The sequence below is a fragment of the Cetorhinus maximus genome, unplaced genomic scaffold (genome assembly GCF_964194155.1).
Source record: "Cetorhinus maximus unplaced genomic scaffold, sCetMax3.hap1.1 HAP1_SCAFFOLD_959, whole genome shotgun sequence".
In the NCBI taxonomy this organism is placed as follows: Eukaryota; Metazoa; Chordata; class Chondrichthyes; order Lamniformes; family Cetorhinidae; genus Cetorhinus; species Cetorhinus maximus.
In genome coordinates, this window is record NW_027596901.1 from 20,001 (window position 1) to 41,003 (window position 21,003).

Genomic DNA, 21,003 nt, shown 5'->3' on the forward strand with positions numbered 1-21,003 from the left:
AAAGATCCCACGGCCTCTTTTGGGAAGATGAGCGGGGGGGTGGGGGGTGGGGGGGGGTGGAGTTCTCCCCCCTGGTGTCCCTGGGGATAATATTTATCCCTCAACCAACGTCACTAAAAAAAAACAGACGATCTGGGTCATGGTCACGCTGCTGTTTGTGGGATCTTGCTGTGCGCAGATTGGCTGCTGTGTTTCCTGCATTAGAACAGTGACCTGGCTGGGAAAAAAAAAAGTCCCTCTTTGGCTGTGAAACGCTTTGGGATGCCCTGAGGAGGTGACAGGCGCTAGCGAAATGCAGGTTCCGGCCTTCAATTTCACGAGTGTTAAGGAAGATTCCATTCACCGGGAAAACCGACCGCATCCCCGCAGCGGAAGTTCTGCTTTGATGTTTGAGCCGTAATTTCAGCCCCTGATATGATTGAACATCAAAAAACCCGAGTTGCCCATCTCACCACATCTCAGAATGTTTATATTTCTCTGACACACCCGTTTTCAACAATGTGACAGTGTACAACAAAAAGCTTGCATTTATCTAGCACCTCTCATGCATTCCAACATGCCAGGGGTGCTTGGCAGGAGCTATTCACACGCAGGAGTTGACACCGAGCCGCGTAAGGAGGTTTCGAGAGACAGACGGTCAAACGCTTGGTCAGGGAGGCCGGGTTTACGAGGAGCGCCTCAAAAGCAGAGAGAGGGCAGGAGAGATTCGGCATGAATTCGAGATTACAGGGGGGGATGGAACGTGAGGGTCAGTACTGAGGGAGTGCTGCACTGTCGGAGGTTCAGTACTGATGGAGTGATGCACTGTCGGAGGGTCAGTACTGAGGGAGTGCTGCCCTGTCAGAGGGCCAGTACTGAGGGAGTGCCGCACTGTCGGAGGTTCAGTACTGATGGAGTGATGCACTGTCGGAGGGTCAGTACTGAGGGAGTGCCGCACTGTCGGAGGGTCAGTGCTGAGGGAGCGCTGCACTGTCAGAGGGTCAGTACTGAGGGAGTGCCGCACTGTCGGAGGGTCAGTACTGAGGGAGTGCTGCACTTTCGGAGGGTCAGTGCTGAGGGAGTGCTGCACTGTCAGAGGGTCAGTACTGAGGGAGTGCCGCACTGTCGGAGGGTCAGTACTGAGGGAGTGCTGCACTGTCGGAGGGTCAGTACTGAGGGAGTGCCGCACTGTCAGAGGGTCAGTACTGAGGGAGTGCCGCACTGTCGGAGGGTCAGTACTGAGGGAGTGCTGCACTTTCGGAGGGTCAGTACTGAGGGAGTGCTGCACTTTCGGAGGGTCAGTACTGAGGGAGTGCTGCACTTTCGGAGGGTCAGTACTGAGGGAGTGCTGCACTGTCGGAGGGTCAGTACTGAGGGAGTGCTGCAATTTCGGAGGGTCAGTACTGAGGGAGTGCTGCACTGTCGGAGGGTCAGTACTGAGGGAGTGCCGCACTGTCGGAGGGTCAGTACTGAGGGAGTGCTACACTGTCGGAGGGTCAGTGCTGAGGGAGTGCCGCACTGTCGGAGGGTCAGTACTGAGGGAGCGCTGCACTGTCGGAGGGTCAGTACTGAGGGAGTGCCGCACTGTCGGAGGGTCAGTACTGAGGGAGCGCTGCACTGTCGGAGGGTCAGTACTGAGGGAGTGCTGCACTGTCAGACGGTCAGTACTGAGGGAGTGCCGCACTGTCAGAGGGTCAGTACTGAGGGAGTGCTGCACTGTCAGAGGGTCAGTACTGAGGGAGTGCTGTACTGTCGGGGGATAGTACTAGGGAGTGCCGCACTGTCGTAGGATCAGTACTGAAGGAGCGCAGTCGAATAGCCAAGTGTGGAGGTGACAAAGGCACGGACGAGGGCTTCCGCAGCCGATGAGCCGAGACAAGTGAAGCCGGGCGATATTACGCTGGCGGAAGTGGAGGCCTTGGGGATGGTGTGGACGTGAGTCTGGAGGCTCATCTCAGGTTGGGGGCGCGACACCGAGGTTGTGAACAGCCTGGTTTAATCTCGGACGTCCGCTAGGGAGAGGAACCGGGGGGGTAACTAGGGCACGGAATTCGGAGCGGGGGAGGGAAACAGTCCCTCCGACGTTACATGGGGAAGGAATTCCTGCCCACCCAGGTACTGGTGTCGGTGAATTTAGTAACAGTGGTTGAATCCAGGGAGGTGGTGGTGGCGAGATGGAGCTGGGGAGAGGGGGCGTGGACATGTAGTGGCTGTGCTTTGGGGGTGATGTTTGCCGAGATGGGGTACGGATTCGCAGTAGGAGAGGGCCAAGGACTCCAGGGCGTTGGAAGCCGGAAGTGAAGCCATTCCTATGATTGCTTGGCCACCATCCGATCAATAAGGAGGGAAGCAATAACAGAAACAGAGATACCTGGAAAAAACTCAGCAGGTCGGGCAGCATCGCCGATGCTGCCAGACCTGCTGAGTTTTTTCCAGATATTTCTGTTTCTGTTTTGGGTTTCCAGGCCTCACAGACAACTGAGGGGAGGATTCAAGGTGGAGGTCTGGGTAAGATGGGCAGGGACTTAAGAGGCAAGTACGCGCTCCAACCATTTGGAGATGGAAAGAGAGGTCGCAGCCACAGAGGGGTCAAGAGCGGATTGTTGGATTTAAGTGATCGGGGCAGTAGATTGAACGGGCATCATCGCTGGGAGCAGGAGGAGGCCATTCTGCCCATCGGGCCTGCTACCCCAGTCAGTGCAATGGTGGCCGATCTCCTCCCTCAGCTCCCCTTTCCCTCCCTTATCCCTCAGCACCCAAAAAACCCCATCGACCTCAGTCTTGAATAGACTCAACGGCGGAGAACCCACAGCTTCCCGGGGCTGGGGTGGGGAGAGAATTCCAAAGATTCACCACCCTCCGAGTGAGGACGTTTCTCCTCGTCTCCGTCCGAAATGGACTCAAGAAGCCCTCAAGCCCAAACCAGCTCAGGGCATTTCTGAAACAGGAGCTGTGGGCGATTCTCGGGGATCTCCAGTGACTCAGTAACAGAATATTTTTTTCATTTCACTGCATGTCCCTGTTCAGGCTGCCGGGGGTCTCCGATCTTTGGAAAGACCCATCAATCCAATTTCCATCCCAAGCAGCGAGTGGTCAACAGGGAGAGGAGGACGAATGGCACATTTAGCGGTCAGAAAGGTACCGCGAGATGGATACTGGAACGTCGTCGAAGACATATCGCAGGCTGCTCGAGGGTCAGACACTGGGTTGAGCCTGAATGTCCTGTTAGAACAAACACATGGAAAATATCAGCTTCACATAACAGATTCAGTCTCAGTGGGGACAGTGTAGAGGGAGCTTTACTCTGTATCTAACCCCGTGCTGTACCTGTCCTGGGGGTGTTTGGTGGGGACAGTGTAGAGGGAGCTTTACTCTGTATCTAACCCCGTGCTGTACCTGTCCTGGGAGTGTTTGATGGGAACAGTGTAGAGGGAGCTTTACTCTGTATCTAACACCGTGCTGTACCTGCCCTGGGAGTGTTTGATGGGGACAGTGTAGAGGGAGCTTTACTCTGTATCTAACCCCGTGCTGTACCTGTCCTGGGAGTGTTTGATGGGGACAGTGTAGAGGGAGCTTTACTCTGTATCTAACCCCGTGCTGTACCTGTCCTGGGAGTGTTTGATGGGAACAGTGTAGAGGGAGCTTTACTCTGTATCTAACACCGTGCTGTACCTGCCCTGGGAGTGTTTGATGGGGACAGTGTAGAGGGAGCTTTACTCTGTATCTAACCCCGTGCTGTACCTGTCCTGGGAGTGTTTGATGGGGACGGTGTAGAGGGAGCTTTACTCTGTATCTAACCCCGTGCTGTACCTGTCCTGGGAGTGTTTGGTGGGGACAGTGTAGAGGGAGAGTTACTCTGCTGATCATACTCACTTTCTGTTGATGCTCTTTATTCCAGGCGTAGTAAGCCACTGCCATAACCAACACCAGAAGCACTGTACATATGATAACAATGATGACCGTCAATAATCCAATGCTTAATTCTAAAAAACAAGAACAAGGAACAGATTCATGCAGGGTGCGATTGTTAGTCACGCTCACCCTGTCAGATCCTTGGGGCTTCGGAAAGCAGGAGATAGAGAGACCGCGAGAGGTTCAGGGAGGGAATTCCAGAGCTCAGGGCCCCCCAGGCAGCTGAAGGCACGGCCGCCAATGGTGGAGCGATGGGGAATCAGGGGATGGTCAAGAGAGCAGAATTGTAGGAGCGCAGAGATCTCTGAGGGTTGTAGAGGCTGGAGGAGTTTACAGAGATAGGGAGGGTTGTAGGGACTGGAGTGGGGGTGCAGCGATAGGGAGGGTTGTAGGGGCTGGAGGAGGTTACAGAGATAGGGAGGGTTGTAGGGACTGGAGTGGGGTGCAGAGATAGGGAGGTTTGTAGGGGCTGGAGTGTGGTACAGAGATAGGGAGGGTTGTTGGGGCTGGAGGTGGTTACAGAGATAGGGAGGGTTGTAGGGACTGGAGTGGGGTGCAGAGATAGGGAGGTTTGTAGGGACTGGAGTGTGGTACAGAGATAGGGAGGGTTGTTGGGGCTGGAGGTGGTTACAGAGATAGGGAGGGTTGTAGGATTTGGAGTGTGGTTACAGAGATAGGGAGGTTTGTAGGGGCTGGAGGAGGTTACAGAGATAGGGAGGGTTGTAGGGGCTGGTGGAGGTTACAGAGATAGGGAGGGTTGTAGGGGCTGGAGGAGGATACAGAGATAGGGAGGGTAGTAGGGTCTGGAGGAGGTTACAGAGATAGGGAGGTTTGTAGGGGCTGGGGGAGGTTACAGAGATAGGGAGGGTTGTAGGGGCTGGAGGTGGGTACCGAGAGCTCATTTTGGGGAGCTCTTCGGTCAAAGTGCTTCTCCTGGTCCAGGCTGATGAGGCAGGTGCCCACACCCCTGTCCCATTCAGAGGCTATCGTACCCCTGAGTCGCGCAAGGAGGTCAGAGATCTTCCTGCTGGGCACAGCGCAGGTCTGGTCAGGGTGGATCACCAACTCCAGAACACACTTGACCCAATTGGCTATGACATTGGGCTGAATTTACTAGCCCACATTATGAGGTGAAATGGACAACATGTTGCTCGTGTGGTTAGCTCCCCTGACAGCTACACACACAACGTGATAACAAGAGCAGCAGGATAAGGAATGATGCTCACTTACTGCCCCCTCCAACACCCTCTAGAACTGCAATGGGAGGGAGAGTGAGAATGAAGGAAGTATCACTCACCAGGAGACGTCTCCGTGGGAACAGCCCTTTTGGTCCGAATATGGGAACGGTCGGGAGTATTCACAGTGTCTCCTGAACAGTAACAACAAATAAATCATATTTATGTAACGTCACTAACGTAATAAAACTTTCCAAAGTGCTTCACCTGAGCAATAATCAAACAGAATTTGACCACGAACCTAAGAGGAGATGATAGGGACATGTGACCAAAAGCTCGGTCAGAGAGCCAGGGTTTAAGGAGAGAGGGAGAGAGACTTAGGAACCCAGCATAGGTCCCCAGGCAGCTGAAGGCACGGCCGCCAATGGGGGAGCGATGGGAATCGGGAGATGGTCAAGATGCCGGAATTGGTGGAGCGCAGAGATCTCGGAGGGGGCTCGGTGTAGGGGGCTGGAGGAGGTTACAGAGATAGGGAGGGTTGTAGGGGCTGGAGGATTTCACAGAGATAGGGAGGGTTGCAGGGGCTGGATGAGGTAACAGAGATAGGAAGGGTTGTAGGCGTTGGAGGAGATTACAGAGATTGAGAAGTCTGTATGGGCTGGAGGAAGCTACAGAGATAGGGAGGGTTGTAGGGTCTGGAGTAGGTTTCAGAGATAGGATGGGTTGTAGGGGCTGAAGGAGTTTACAGAGAGAGGGAGGTCTGTAGCGGCTGGAGGATTTTATAGAGATAGGGAGTGTTGTTGGGGTTGGAGGAGTTTACAGAGATAGGTAGTGTTGTAGGGTCTGGAGGCGGTTACAAAGATAGGGATGGTTGTAGGGACTGGAGTGGGGTAGAGAGATAGGGAGGGTTGTAGGGACTGGTGAAGGTTACAGAGATAGGGAGGGTTGTAGGGGCGGGAGGAAGTTACAGAGATAGGGAGGGTTGTAGGGGCTGGAGGAGGTTACAGAGATAGGGAGTGTTGTAGGGTTTGGAGGAGGTTACAGAGATAGGGAGGGTTGTAGGGGCTGGAGGAGGTTACAGAGATAGGGAGGGTTGTAGGGGCTGGAGGAGGTTACAGAGATAGGGAGGTTTGTAGGGGCTGGGGGAGGTTACAGAGATAGGGAGGGTTGTAGGGGCTGGAGGTGGGTACCGAGAGCTCATTTTGGGGAGCTCTTTGGTCAAAGTGCTTCTCCTGGTCCAGGCTGATGAGGCAGGTGCCCACACCCCTGTCCCATTCAGAGGCTATCGTACCCCTGAGTCGCGCAAGGAGGTCAGAGATTTTCCTGCCGGGCACAGCGCAGGTCTGGTCAGGGTGGATCACCAATTCCAGAACACACTTGACCCAATTGGCTATGACATTGGCCTGAATTTACTAGCCCACATTATGAGGTGAAATGGACAACATGTTGCTCGTGTGGTTAGCTCCCCTGACAGCTACACACACAACGTGATAACAAGAGCAGAAGGATAAGGAATGATGCTCACTTACTGCCCCCTCCAACACCCTCTAGAACTGCAATGGGAAGGAGAGTGAGAATGAAGGAAGTATCACTCACCAGGAGTCGTGTTCGTGGGAACAGCCCTTGTGGTCTCAATATTGGAACGGTCGGGAGTATTCACAGTGTCTCCTGAACAGTAACAACAAATAAATCATATTTATGTAACGTCACTAACGTAATAAAACTTTCCAAAGTGCTTCACCTGAGCAATAATCAAACAGAATGTGACCCCGATCCTAAGAGGAGATAATAGGGACATGTGACCAAAAGCTCGGTCAGAGAGGCAGGTTTTAAGGAGAGAGGGAGAGAGACTTATGACTCCATCATAGGCTCCCAGGCAGCTCAAGGCAAGGGCGCCAATGGTGCAGCGATGGGAATCGGGGGATGGTATAGAGGCTGGAATTGAAGCAGCGCAGAGATCTCGGAGGGTTGTAGGGTCTGGAGGGGGTTGCAGAGATAGGGAGGGTTGTAGGGGCTGGAGCACGTTACAAAGATAGGGAGGGTTATAGGGTTCGGCAGAGGTTACTTAGATAGGGAGGGTTGTAGGGGCTGGAGAAAGTTACGGAGATGGGGAGCGGACAAGGGGCTGGAGGAGTTTACAGAGATAGTGAGGGGTTTAGCGGCTGGAGTAGTTTATAGAGATAGGGAGCATTGTTGGGGCTGGATGAGGTTACAGAGATAGGGAGGGTTGTAGCGGCTGGAGGAGTATATAGAGTTAGGGAGTGTTTCTGGGGCTGGACATGGTTACAGAGATGGAGAGTGTTATAGGGTCTGGAGGAGGATCCAGAGATAGGGAGGGTTGTGGGGGCTGGAGTGGGTTACATAGATAGGGATGGTTGTAGAGACTGGAGTGTAGTATATCGTTAGGGAGGGTTCTGGGGCTGGAGGAGCTCACAGAGATAGGGAGGGTTGTAGGGGCAGGAGGAGGTTTCAGAGATAGGGAGGGTTGTAGGGGCTGGAGGAGGTTACAGAGATAGTGAGGGTTGTAGGGGCTGGAGGAGGTTACAGAGATAGGGAGGGGTGTAGGGGCTGGAGGAGGTTACAGAGATAGGGAGGGTTGTCGGGACTGGATGTGGTTACAGAGATAGGGAGAATTGTAGGTGCTGGAGGAGTTTACAGTTAAAGGGAGGGTTGTAGGGGCTGGAGGAGGTTACAGAGATAGGGAGTATTGTAGGGGCTGGAGGAGGTTACAGAAATAGGCAAGGGTGTAGGGGCTGGAGGAGGTTACAGAGATAGGGAAGGTTGTAGGGGCTGGATGTGGTTACAGATATAGGGAGGTTTGTAGGGGCTGGAGGAAGTTACAGAGATAGGGAGGGTTGTAGGGGCTGGAGGAGGTTACAGATATAGGGAGGGTTGTTGGGGCTGGGGGTGGTTACAGAGATAGGGAGGTTTGTAGGGGCTGGGGGAGGTTACAGAGATAGGGAGGGTTGTTGGGGCTGGGGGAGGTTAGAGAGATAGGGAGGGTTCTAGGGGCTGGAGGAGGTTACAGAGATAGGGAGGTTTGTAGGGGCTGGGGGAGGTTACAGAGATAGGGAGGGTTCTAGGGGCTGGAGGAGGTTACAGAGATAGGGAGGTTTGTAGGGGCTGGGGGAGGTTACAGAGATAGGGAGGGTTGTTGGGGCTGGGGGAGGTTAGAGAGATAGGGAGGGTTCTAGGGGCTGTATGAGGTAACAGAGATAGGGAGGGATGTAGGGGCCATATGTGGGTGCCGAGAGCTCATTTTGGGGAGCTCTTCGGTCAAAGTGCTTCTCCTGGTCCAGGCTGATGAGGCAGGTGCCCACACCCCTGTCCCATTCAGAGGCTATCGTACCCGTGAGTCCCGCGAGGCAGTCAGAGATCTTCCTGCCGGGCACAGCGCAGGTCTGGTCAGGGTGGATCACCAACTCCAAAACACACTTGACCCAAAAGACTATGACATTGGGCTGAATTTACTAGCCCACATTATGAGGTGAAATGGACAACATGTTGCTCGTGTGGTTAGCTCCCCTGACAGCTACACACACAACGTGATAACAAGAGCAGCAGGATAAGGAATGATGCTCACTTACTGCTCCCTCCAACACCCTCTAGAACTGCAATGGGAGGGAGAGTGAGAATGAAGGAAGTATCACTCACCAGGAGACGTCTCCGTGGTAACAGCCCTTGTGGTCTCAATATTGGAACGGTCGGGAGTATTCACAGTGTCTCCTGAACAGTAACAACAAATAAATCATATTTATGTAACGTCACTAACGTAATAAAACTTTCCAAAGTGCTTCACCTGAGCAATAATCAAACAGAATGTGACCCCGATCTAAGAGGAGATAATAGGGACATGTGACCAAAAGCTCGGTCTGAGAGGCAGGTTTTAAGGAGCGAGGGAGAGAGACTTATGACTCCAGCATAGGTCCCCAGGCAGCTGAAGGCACGGCCGCCAATGCTGGAGCGTTGGGAATCGGTAGATGGTCAAGATGCCTGAATTGGTGGAGCGCAGAGATCTCGGAGGGTTGTAGGGGTGGAGGATTTCGCAGAGATAGGGAGGGTTGAAGGCACTGGTGGAGGTTACAGAGATAGGTAGGGTTGTAGGGGCTGGAGGATTACACAGAGAAAGGGAGGGTTGCAGGTGCTGGAGGTGGTTACAGAGATAGGGAGGGTTGTAGGCGTTGGAGGAGATTACAGAGATTGAGAAGTTTGTATGGGCTTGAGGAAGTTACAGAGATAGGGAGGGTTGTAGGGGCTGGAGGAGGTTTCAGAGATAGGGTGGGTTGTAGGGGCTGAAGGAGTTTACAGAGATAGGGAGGTCTTTAGCGGCTGGAGGATTTTATAGAGATAGGGAGTGTTGTTGGGGTTGGAGGAGTTTACAGAGATAGGGGATGTTGTAGGGTCTGGAGGCGGTTACAAAGATAGAGATGGTTGTAGGGACTGGAGTGGGGTAGAGAGATAGGGAGGGTTGTATGGATTGGTGGAGGTTACAGAGATAGGGAGGGTTGTAGGGGCTGGACGTGGTTACAGAGATAGGGAGAATTGTAGGTGCTGGAGGAGTTTACAGTTAAAGGGAGGGTTGTAGGGGCTGGAGGAGGTTACAGAGATAGGGAGGGTTGTAGGGGCTGGAGGAGGTTACAGAGATAGGGAGGGTTGTAGGGGCTGGAGGAGGTTACAGAGATAGGGAGGGTGGTAGAGCCTGGAGGAGGTTACAGAGATAGGGAGGGTTGTAGGGGCTGGAGGAGGTAACAGAGATAGGGTAGGTTGTAGGGGCTGGATTTGGTTACAGATATAGGGAGGTTTGTAGGGGCTGGAGGAAGTTACAGAGATAGGGAGGGTTGTAGAAGCTGGAGGAGGTTACAGAGTTAGGGAGGGTTGTAGGGGCTGGAGGAGGTTACAGAGATAGGCAGTTTTGTTGGGGCTGGAGGAGGTTACAGAGATATGGAGTATTGTAGGGGCTGGAGGTGAGTACCGAGAGCTCATTTTGGGGAGCTCTTTGGTCAAAGTGCTTCTCCTGGTCCAGGCTGATGAGGCAGGTGCCCACACCCCTGTCCCATTCAGAGGCTATCGTACCCCTGAGTCGTGCGAGGCCGTCAGAGATCTTCCTGCCGGGCACAGCGCAGGTCTGGTCAGGGTGGATCACCAACTCCAGAACACACTTAACCCAATTGACTATGACATTGGGCTGAATTTACTAGCCCACATTATGAGGTGAAATGGACAACATGTTGCTCGTGTGGTTAGCTCCCCTGACAGCTACACACACAACGTGATAACAAGAGCAGCAGGATAAGGAATGATGCTCACTTACTGCCCCCTCCAACACCCTCTAGAACTGCAATGGGAGGGAGAGTGAGAATGAAGGAAGTATCACTCACCAGGAGACGTGTTCGTGGGAACAGTACTTGTGGTCCGAATATTGGAACGGTCGGGAGTATTCACAGTGTCTCCTGAACAGTAACAACAAATAAATCATATTTATGTAACGTCACTAACGTAATAAAACTTTCCAAAGTGCTTCACCTGAGCAATAATCAAACAGAATTTGACCACGAACCTAAGAGGAGATAATAGGGACATGTGACCAAAAGCTCGGTCAGAGAGGCAGGTTTTAATGAGCGAGGGAGAGAGACTTATGACTCCAGCATAGGTCCCCAGGCAGCTCAAGGCACGGCCGCCAATGGTGCAGCGATGGGAATCGGGGGATGGTATAGAGGCTGGAATTGATGCAGCGCAGAGATCCCGGAGGGTTGTAGGGTCTGGAGGGGGTTGCAGAGATATGGAGGGTTGTAGGGGCTGGAGCACGTTACAAAGAAAGGGAGGGTTATAGGGATTGGCGGAGGTTACTTAGATAGGGAGGGTTGTAGGGGCTGGAGAAAGTTACAGAGATGGGGAGGGGTTTAGCGGCTGGAGTAGTTTATAGAGATAGGGAGCATTGTTGGGGCTGGAGGAGGTTACAGAGATAGGGAGGGTTGTAGCGGCTGGAGGAGTTTATAGAGTTAGGGATTGTTTTTGGAGCTGGACATGGTTACAGAGATGGGGAGTGTTATAGGGTCTGGAGGAGGATCCAGAGATAGGGAGGGGTGTAGGGGCTGGAGTCGGTTACATAGATAGGGATGGTTGTAGGGACTGGAGTGTAGTATATCGATAGGGAGGGTTCTGGGGCTAGAGGAGCTCACAGAGATAGGGAGGGCTGTAGGGGCTGGAGGAGGTTACAGAGATAGGGAGGGTTGTAGAGGCTGGAGGAGGTTTCACAGTGAGGGAGGGTTGTAGGGGCTGGAGGAAGTTACAGAGATAGGGAGGGTTGTAGGGAGTGGAGGAGGTTACATAGATACAGAGGGTTGTAGGGGTTGGAGGAGGTTACAGAGATAAGGGTTTGTAGGGGCTGGAGGAGGTTACAGAGATAGGGAGGGTTGTAGGGGCTGGACGTGGTTACAGAGATAGGGAGAATTGTAGGTGCTGGAGGAGTTTACAGTTGATGGGAGGGTTTTAGGGGCTGGAGGAGGTTACAGAGATAGGGAGGGTTGTAGGGGCTGGGGGAGGTTACAGAGATAGGGAGGGTTGTAGGGGCTGGAGGAGGTTAAAGAGATAGGGAGGGTTGTAGAGCCTGGAGGAGGTTACAGAGATAGGGAGTGTTGTAGGGGCTGGAGGAGGTTACAGAGATAGGGAAGGTTGTAGGGGCTGGAGGGGGTTACAGAGATAGGGAGGGTTGTAGAAGCTGGAGGAGGTTACAGAGTTAGGGAGGGTTGTAGGGGCTGGAGGAGGTTACAGAGATAGGGAGTTTTGTAGGGTCTGGGGGAGGTTACAGAGATAGGGAGGGTTGTAGGGGCTGGAGGTGGGTACCGAGAGCTCATTTTGGGGAGCTCTTCGGTCAAAGTGCTTCTCCTGGTCCAGGCTGATGAGGCAGGTGCCCACACCCCTGTCCCATTCAGAGGCTATCGTACCCCTGAGTCGCGCGAGGCCGTCAGAGATCTTCCTGCCGGGCACAGCGCAGGTCTGGTCAGGGTGGATCACCAACTCCAGAACACACTTGACCCAAAAGACTATGACATTGGCCTGAATTTACTTGCCGACATTATGAGGTGAAATGGACAACATGTTGCTCGTGTGGTTAGCCCCCCGGACAGCTACACACACAACGTGATATCAAGAGCAGCAGGATAAGGAATGATGCTCACTTACTGCCCCCTCCAACACCCTCTAGAACTGCAATGGGAGGGAGAGTGAGAATGAAGGAAGTATCACTCACCAGGAGACGTCTCCGTGGTAACAGCCCTTGTGGTCTCAATATTGGAACGGTCGTGAGTATTCACAGTGTCTCCTGAACAGTAACATCAAATAAATCATATTTATGTAACGTCACTAACGTAATAAAACTTTCCAAAGTGCTTCACCTGAGCAATAATCCAACAGAATGTGACCCCGATCCTAAGAGGAGATAATAGGGACATGTGACCAAAAGCTCGGTCAGAGAGGCAGGTTTTAAGGAGCGAGGGAGAGAGACTTATGACTCCAGCATAGGTCCCCAGGCAGCTGAAGGCACGGCCGCCAATGGTGCAGCGATGGGAATCGGGGGATGGTATAGAGGCTGGAATTGATGCAGCGCAGAGATCTCGGAGTTTTGTAGGGTCTGGAGGGGGTTGCAGAGATAGGGAGGGTTGTAGGGGCTGGAGCACGTTACAAAGATAGGGAGGGTTATAGGGATTGGCGGAGGTTACTTAGATAGGGAGGGTTGTAGGGGCTGGAGGAGGTTACAGAGATAGGGAGGGTTTAGCGGCTGGAGGAGTTTATAGAGTTAGGGATTGTTTTTGGAGCTGGACATGGTTACAGAGATGGGGAGTGTTATAGGGTCTGGAGGAGGATCCAGAGATAGGGAGGGGTGTAGGGGCTGGAGTGGGTTACATAGATAGGGATGGTTGTAGGGACTGGAGTGTAGTATATCGATAGGGAGGGTTCTGGGGCGAGAGGAGCTCACAGAGATAGGGAGGGCTGTAGGGGCTGGAGGAGGTTACAGAGATAGGGAGGGTTGTAGGGGCTGGAGGAGGTTTCACAGATAGGAGGGTTGTAGGGGCTGGAGGAGGTTACAGAGATAGTGAGAGTTTTAGGGGCTGGAGGAGGTTACAGAGATAGGGAGGGTTGTAGGGAGTGGAGGAGGTTACATAGATATGGAGAGTTGTAGGGGCTGGACGTGGTTACAGAGATAGGGAGAATTGTAGGTGCTGGAGGAGTTTACAGTTAAAGGGAGGGTTGTAGGGGCTGGAGGAGGTTACAGAGATAGGGAGGGTTGTAGGGGATGGAGGAGGTTACAGAGATAGGGAGGGTTGTAGGGGCTGGAGGAGGTTACAGAGATAGGGAGGGTTGTAGAGCCTGGAGGAGTTACAGAGATAGGGAGGGTTGTAGGGGCTGGAGGAGGTTACAGAGATAGGGAAGGTTGTAGAGGCTGGATGTGGTTACAGATATAGGGAGGTTTGTAGGGGCTGGAGGAAGTTACAGAGATAGGGAGGGTTGTAGAAGCTGGAGGAGGTTACAGAGTTAGGGAGGATTGTAGGGGCTGGAGGAGGTAACAGAGATAGGGAGGTTTGTAGGGGCTGGAGGAGGTTACAGAGATAGGGAGGTTTGTAGGGGCTGGGGGAGGTTACAGAGATAGGGAGGGTTGTTGGAGCTGGGGGAGGTTAGAGAGATAGGGAGGGTTGTAGGGGCTGTATGAGGTAACAGAGATAGGGAGGGGATGTAGGGGCCATATGTGGGTGCCGAGAGCTCATTTTGGGGAGCTCTTCGGTCAAAGTGCTTCTCCTGGTCCAGGCTGATGAGGCTGGTGCCCACACCCCTGTCCATTCAGAGCCTATCGTACCCCTGAGTCGCGCGAGCCGTCAGAGATCTTCCTGCCGGGCACAGCGCAGGTCTGGTCAGGGTGGATCACCAACTCCAGAACCCACTTCACCCAATTGGCTATGACATTGGGCTGAATTTACTAGCCCACATTATGAGGTGAAATGGACAACATTGTTGCTCGTGTGGTTAGCTCCCCTGACAGCTACACACACAACGTGATAACAAGCGCAGCAGGATAAGGAATGATGCTCACTTACTGCCCCCTCCAACACCCTCTAGAGCTGCAATGGGTAGGAGAGTGAGAATGAAGGAAGTATCACTCACCAGGAGACGTCTCCGTGGGAACAGCCCTTGTGGTCTCAATATTGGAACGGTCGGGAGTATTCACAGTGTCTCCTGAACAGTAACATCAAATAAATCATATTTATGTAACGTCACTAACGTAATAAAACTTTCCAAAGTGCTTCACCTGAGCAATAATCCAACAGAATGTGACCCCGATCCTAAGAGGAGATAATAGGGACATGTGACCAAAAGCTCGGTCAGAGAGGCAACTTTTAAGGAGCGAGGGAGAGAGACTTATGATTCCAGCATAGGTCCCCAGGCAGCTGAAGGCACGACCGCGAATGGTGGAGCGTTGGGAATCGGTAGATGGTCAAGATGCCGGAATTGGTGGGGCGCAGAGATCTCGGAGGGTTGTAGGGGCTGGAGGATTTCACTGAGAAAGGGTGGGTTGCAGGTGCTGGAGGAGGTTACAGAGATAGGGAGGGTTGTGGGCGTTGGAGGAGATGACAGAGATTGAGAAGTTTGTATGGGCTGGAGGAAGTTACAGAGATAGGGAGGGTTGTGGGGGCTGGAGGAGGATTCAGAGATAAGGTGGGTTGTAGGGGATGAAGGAGTTTACAGAGATAGGGAGGTCTTTAGCAGCTGGAGGATTTTATAGAGATAGGGAGTGTTGTTGGGTTTGGAGGAGTTTACAGAGTTAGGGGGTGTTGTAGGGTCTGGAGGCGGTTACAAAGATAGGGATGGTTGTAGGGACTGCAGTGGGGTACAGAGATAGGGAGGGTTGTAGGGGCTGGAGGAGGTTACAGAGTTAGGGAGGGTTGTAGGGGCAGGAGGAGGTTCCAGATATAGGGAGGTTTGTAGGGGCTGGGGGAGGTTACAGAGATAGGGAGGGTTGTAGGGTCTGGAGGAGTTTACAGAGATAGGGAGGGTTGTAGGCACTGGAGGAGGTTACAGAGATAGGGAGGGATGTAGGGGCTGGAGGAAGTTACAGAGATAGGGAGGGTTGTAGGGGCTGGAGGAGGTTACAGAGATAGGGAGGGTTGTAGGGGCTGGAGGTGGGTAACGAGCGCTCATTTTGGGGAGCTCTTTGGTCAAAGTGCTTCTCCTGGTCCAGGCTTATGAGGCAGGTGCCCATACCATTGTCCCATTCAGAGGCTATCGTACCCCTGAGTTGCGCAAGGAGGTCAGAGATCTTCCTGCCGGGCACAGCGCAGGTCTGGTCAGGATGGATCACCAACTCCAGAACCCACTTGACCCAAATTGGCTATGACATTGGGCTGAATTTACTAGCCCACATTATGAGGTGAAATGGACAACATGTTGCTCGTGTGGTTAGCTCCCCTGACAGCTACACACACAATGTGATAACAAGAGCAGCAGGATAAGGAATGATGCTCACTTACTGCCCCCTCCAACACCCTCTAGAACTGCAATGGGAGGGAGAGTGAGAATGAAGGAAGTATCACTCACCAGGAGACGTCTCCGTGGGAACAGCCCTTGTGGTCTCAATATTGGAACGGTCGGGAGTATTCACAGTGTCTCCTGAACAGTAACAACAAATAAATCATATTTATGTAACGTCACTAACGTAATAAAACTTTCCAAAGTGCTTCACCTGAGCAATAATCAAACAGAATGTGACCCCGATCCTAAGATGAGATAATAGGGACATGTGACCAAAAGCTCGGTCAGAGAGGCAGGTTTTAAGGAGCGAGGGAGAGAGACTTATGACTCCAGCATAGGTCCCCAGGCAGCTGAAGGCACGACCGCCAATGCTGGAGCGTTGGGAATCGGTAGATGGTCAAGATGCCGGAATTGGTGGGGCGCAGAGATCTCGAAGGGTTGTAGGGGCTGAAGGAGTTTACAGAGATAGGGAGGGTTGTAGGGGCTGAAGGAGTTTACAGAGATAGGGAGGTCTTTAGCGGCTGGAGGATTTTATTGAGATAGGGAGTGTTGTTGGGGTTGGAGGAGTTTACAGAGATAGGGGGTGTTGTAGGGTCTGGAGGCGGTTACAAAGATAGGGATGGTTGTAGGTACTGGAGTGGGGTAGAGAGATAGGGAGGGTTGTATGGACTGGTGGAGGTTACAGAGATAGGGATGGTTGTAGGGGCTGGAGGAGGTTACAGAGATAGGGAGGGTTGTAGGGGCTGGAGGAGGTTACAGAGATAGGGAGGGTTGTATGGACTGGTGGAGGTTACAGAGATAGGGAGGATTGTAGGGGCTGGAGGAGGTTACAGAGATAGGGAGGGTTGTAGGGGCTGGAGGAGGTTACAGAGATAGGGAGGGTTGTAGGGGCTGGAGGAGGTTACAGAGATAGGGAGGTTTGTAGGGGCTGGAGGAGGTTACAGAGATAGGGAGGTTTGTAGGGGCTGGAGGAGGTTACAGAGATAGGGAGGGTTGTAGGGGCTGGAGGAGGTTACAGAGATAGGGAGGTTTGTAGGGGCTGGGGGAGGTTACAGAGATAGGGAGGGTTGTAGGGGCTGGAGGTGGGTACCGAGAGCTCATTTTGGGGAGCTCTTTGGTCAAAGTGCTTCTCCTGGTCCAGGCTGATGAGGCAGGTGCCCACACCCCTGTCCCATTCAGAGGCTATCGTACCCCTGAGTCGCGCGAGGCCGTCAGAGATCTTCCTGCCGGGCACAGCGCAGGTCTGGTCAGGGTGGATCACCAACTCCAGAACACACTTAACCCAATTGACTATGACATTGGGCTGAATTTACTAGCCCACAATATGAGGTGAAATGGACAACATGTTGCTCGTGTGGTTAGCTCCCCTGACAGCTACACACACAACGTGATAACAAGAGCAGCAGGATAAGGAATGATGCTCACTTACTGCCCCCTCCAACACCCTCTCGAACTGCAATGGGAAGGAGAGTGAGAATGAAGGAAGTATCACTCACCAGGAGTCGTGTTCGTGGTAACAGCCCTTGTGGTCTCAATATTGGAATGGTCGGGAGTATTCACAGTGTCTCCTGAACAGTAACAACAAATAAATCATATTTATGTAACGTCACTAACGTAATAAAACTTTCCAAAGTGCTTCACCTGAGCAATAATCCAACAGAATGTGACCCCGATCCTAAGAGGAGATAATAGGGACATGTGACCAAAAGCTCGGTCAGAGAGGCAGGTTTTAAGGAGAGAGGCAGAGAGACTTATGATTCCAGCATACGTCCCCAGGCAGCTCAAGGCACGGCCGCCAATGGTGGAACGATGGGAATCGGGGGATGGTCAAGAGGCTCGAATTGGAGGAGCGCAGAGATCTCGGAGGGTTGTAGGGGCTGGAGGATTTCTCTGAGATTGGGAGGTTTTGAGCGGCTGGAGGTGATTAAAGAGATTGGGAGGGTTGTAGGGGCTGGCGGAGGTTACAGAGATAGGGAGGGTTGTAGGGGCTGGAGGAGGTTACAGATATAGGGAGGATTGTAGGGGCTGGAACAGGTTACAAAGATAGGGAGGGTTGTAGGGTTTGCCGGAGGTTACAGAGATAGGGAGGGTTGTAGGGGCTTTAGGAGGTTACAGAGATAGGGAGGGTTGTAGGGGCTGGAGAAGGTTACAGAGATAGGGATGGTTGTAGGGGATGGAGGGGGTTACAGAGATAGGGAGGGTTGTAGGGGATGAGGATGTTACAGAGATAGGGAGGATTGTAGGGTCTGGAGCAGTTTACAAAGATAGGGAGGGTTGTAGGGTTTGCCGGAGGTTACAGAGATAGGGAGGGTTGTAGGGGATGGAGGAGGTTACAGAGATAGGGAGGGTTTTAGGGGTTGGAGAAGGTCACAGAGATAGGGATGGTTGTAGGGGATGGAGGGGGTTACAGAGATAGGGAGGGATGTAGGGGTTGGAGGAGGTTACAGAGAGAGGGAGTTTTTTAGGAGCTGGAGGGGTTAAAGAGATAGGGAGTGTTGCAGATGCTGGAAGAGGCTACAGAGATAGGGAGGGTTGTAGGGGCTGGAGGAGGTTACAGAGATGGGGAGGGGACCGGGGGCTGGAGGAGTTTACAGGGATAGGGAGAGTTGTAGCGGCTGGAGGAGTTTATAGAGTTAGGGAGTGTTTTTGGGGCTGGACATGGTTACAGAGATGGGGAGTGTTGTAGGGTCTGGAAGAGGTTATAGAGATAGGGAGGGGTGTAGGGGCTGGAGTGGGTTACATAGATAGGGATGGTAGTAGGGACTGGAGGAGGTTACAGAGATGGGGACGGTTGTTGGTGCTGGAGGTGGTTACAGAGATAGGGAGGGTTGTAGGATCTGGAGTGCGGTTACAGAGATAGGGAGGGTTGTAGTGTCTGGAGGAGGTTACAGAGATAGGGAGGGTTGTAGGGGCTGGAGGAGGTTACAGAGATAGGGAGAGTTGAAGGGGCTGGAGGATTTCACAGAGATAGGGAGGGTTGTAGGGACTGGTGGAGGTTACAGGGATAGGGAGGGTTGTAGGGGCTGGAGGATTTCACAGAGAAAGGGAGGGTTGCAGGTGCTGGAGGAGGTTACAGAGATAGGGAGGTTTGTAGGGGCTGGAGGAGGTTACAGTGATAGGGAGGGTTGTAGGCGTTGGAGGAGATTACAGAGATTGAGAAGTTTTTATGGGCTGGAGGAAGTTACAGAGATAGGGAGGGTTGTAGTGTCTGGAGGAGGTTTCAGAGATAGGGAGGGTTGTAGGGGCTGAAGGAGTTTACAGAGATAGGGAGGTCTTTAGTGGCTGGAGGATTTTATAGAGATAGGGAGTGTTGTTGGGGTTGGAGGAGTTTACAGAGATAGGGAGTGTTGTAGGGTCTGGAGGCGGTTACAAAGATAGGGATGGTTGTAGGGACTGGAGTGGGGTACAGAGATAGGGAGGGTTGTAGGGGCTGGGGGAGGTTACAGAGATAGGGAGGGTTGTAGGGTCTGGAGGAGGTTACAGAGATAGGGAGCGATGTAGGGGCTGCAGGAGGTTACAGAGATAGGGAGGGTTGAAGGGGCTGGAGGAAGTTACAGAGATAGGGAGGGTTGTAGGGGCTGGAGGAGGTTACAGAGATAGGGAGTGTTGTAGGGTCTGGAGGAGGTTACAGAGATAGGGAGGGATGTAGGGGCTGGAGGAGGTTACAGAGGTAGGGAGGGTTGTAGGGGCTGGAGGTGGGTACCGAGAGCTCATTTTGGGGAGCTCTTTGGTCAAAGTGCTTCTCCTGGTCCAGGCTGATGAGGCAGGTGCCCACACCCCTGTCCCATTCAGAGGCTATCGTACCCCTGAGTCCCGCGAGGCAGTCAGAGATCTTCCTGCCGGGCACAGCGCAGGTCTGGTCAGGGTGGATCACCAACTCCAGAACACACTTGACCCAATTGGCTATGACATTGGCCTGAATTTACTAGCCCACAATATGAGGTGAAATGGACAACATGTTGCTCGTGTGGTTAGCTCCCCTGACAGCTACACACACAACGTGATAACAAGAGCAGCAGGATAAGTGATGCTCACTTACTGCCCCCTCCAACACCCTCTAGAACTGCAATGGGAGGGAGAGTGAGAATGAAGGAAGTAGCACTCACCAGGAGACGTGTTCGTGGGAACAGCCCTTGTGGTCCGAATATTGGAACGGTCGGGAGTATTCACAGTGTCTCCTGAACAGTAACAACAAATAAATCATATTTATGTAACGTCACTAACGTAATAAAACTTTCCAAAGTGCTTCACCTGAGCAATAATCAAACAGAATGTGACCCCGATCCTAAGAGGAGATAATAGGGACATGTGACCAAAAGCTCGGTCAGAGAGGCAGGTTTTAAGGAGCGAGGGAGAGAGACTTATGACTCCAGCATAGGTCCCCAGGCAGTTCAAGGCACGGCCGCCAATGGTGCAGCGATGGGAATCGGGGGATGGTATAGAGGCTGGAATTGATGCAGCGCAGAGATCTCGGAGTTTTGTAGGGTCTGGAGGGGGTTGCAGAGATAGGGAGGGTTGTAGGGGCTGGAGCACGTTACAAAGATAGGGAGGGTTATAGGGATTGGCGGAGGTTACTTAGATAGGGAGGGTTGTAGGGGCTGGAGAAAGTTACAGAGATGGGGAGGGGTTTAGCGGCTGGAGGAGTTTATAGAGTTAGGGATTGTTTTTGGAGCTGGACATGGTTACAGAGATGGGGAGTGTTATAGGGTCTGGAGGAGGATCCAGAGATAGGGAGGGGTGTAGGGGCTGGAGTGGGTTACATAGATAGGGATGGTTGTAGGGACTGGAGTGTAGTATATCGATAGGGAGGGTTCTGGGGCGAGAGGAGCTCACAGAGATAGGGAGGGCTGTAGGGGCTGGAGGAGGTTACAGAGATAGGGAGGGTTGTAGGGGCTGGAGGAGGTTTCACAGATAGGAGGGTTGTAGGGGCTGGAGGAGGTTACAGAGATAGTGAGAGTTTTAGGGGCTGGAGGAGGTTACAGAGATAGGGAGGGTTGTAGGGAGTGGAGGAGGTTACATAGATATGGAGGGTTGTAGGGGCTGGACGTGGTTACAGAGATAGGGAGAATTGTAGGTGCTGGAGGAGTTTACAGTTAAAGGGAGGGTTGTAGGGGCTGGAGGAGGTTACAGAGATAGGGAGGGTTGTAGGGGATGGAGGAGGTTACAGAGATAGGGAGGGTTGTAGGGGCTGGAGGAGGTTACAGAGATAGGGAGGGTTGTAGAGCCTGGAGGAGTTACAGAGATAGGGAGGGTTGTAGGGGCTGGAGGAGGTTACAGAGATAGGGAAGGTTGTAGAGGCTGGATGTGGTTACAGATATAGGGAGGTTTGTAGGGGCTGGAGGAAGTTACAGAGATAGGGAGGGTTGTAGAAGCTGGAGGAGGTTACAGAGTTAGGGAGGATTGTAGGGGCTGGAGG

General features: G+C 52.8%; 1 protein-coding gene across 1 annotated transcript in view; it reads right to left on the reverse strand.

Moving 5' to 3' along the window:
- Positions 1-2,537: 2,537 nt before the first annotated feature.
- LOC144675343 (uncharacterized) overlaps positions 2,538-21,003 on the reverse strand; it is a 73,576-nt gene continuing 55,110 nt past the window's right edge. The window contains exons 11-21 of the mRNA XM_078536175.1: positions 19,694-19,765; positions 17,084-17,155; positions 15,654-15,725; positions 14,223-14,294; positions 12,316-12,387; positions 10,445-10,516; positions 8,721-8,792; positions 6,663-6,734; positions 5,189-5,260; positions 3,853-3,962; positions 2,538-3,201 (exon numbers count right to left, since the gene is read on the reverse strand). Coding sequence (XP_078392301.1) covers positions 3,175-3,201; positions 3,853-3,962; positions 5,189-5,260; positions 6,663-6,734; positions 8,721-8,792; positions 10,445-10,516; positions 12,316-12,387; positions 14,223-14,294; positions 15,654-15,725; positions 17,084-17,155; positions 19,694-19,765 — 785 coding nt within the window. The 3' untranslated portion in view covers positions 2,538-3,174. The remainder of the gene's footprint in view (positions 3,202-3,852; positions 3,963-5,188; positions 5,261-6,662; positions 6,735-8,720; positions 8,793-10,444; positions 10,517-12,315; positions 12,388-14,222; positions 14,295-15,653; positions 15,726-17,083; positions 17,156-19,693; positions 19,766-21,003) is intronic.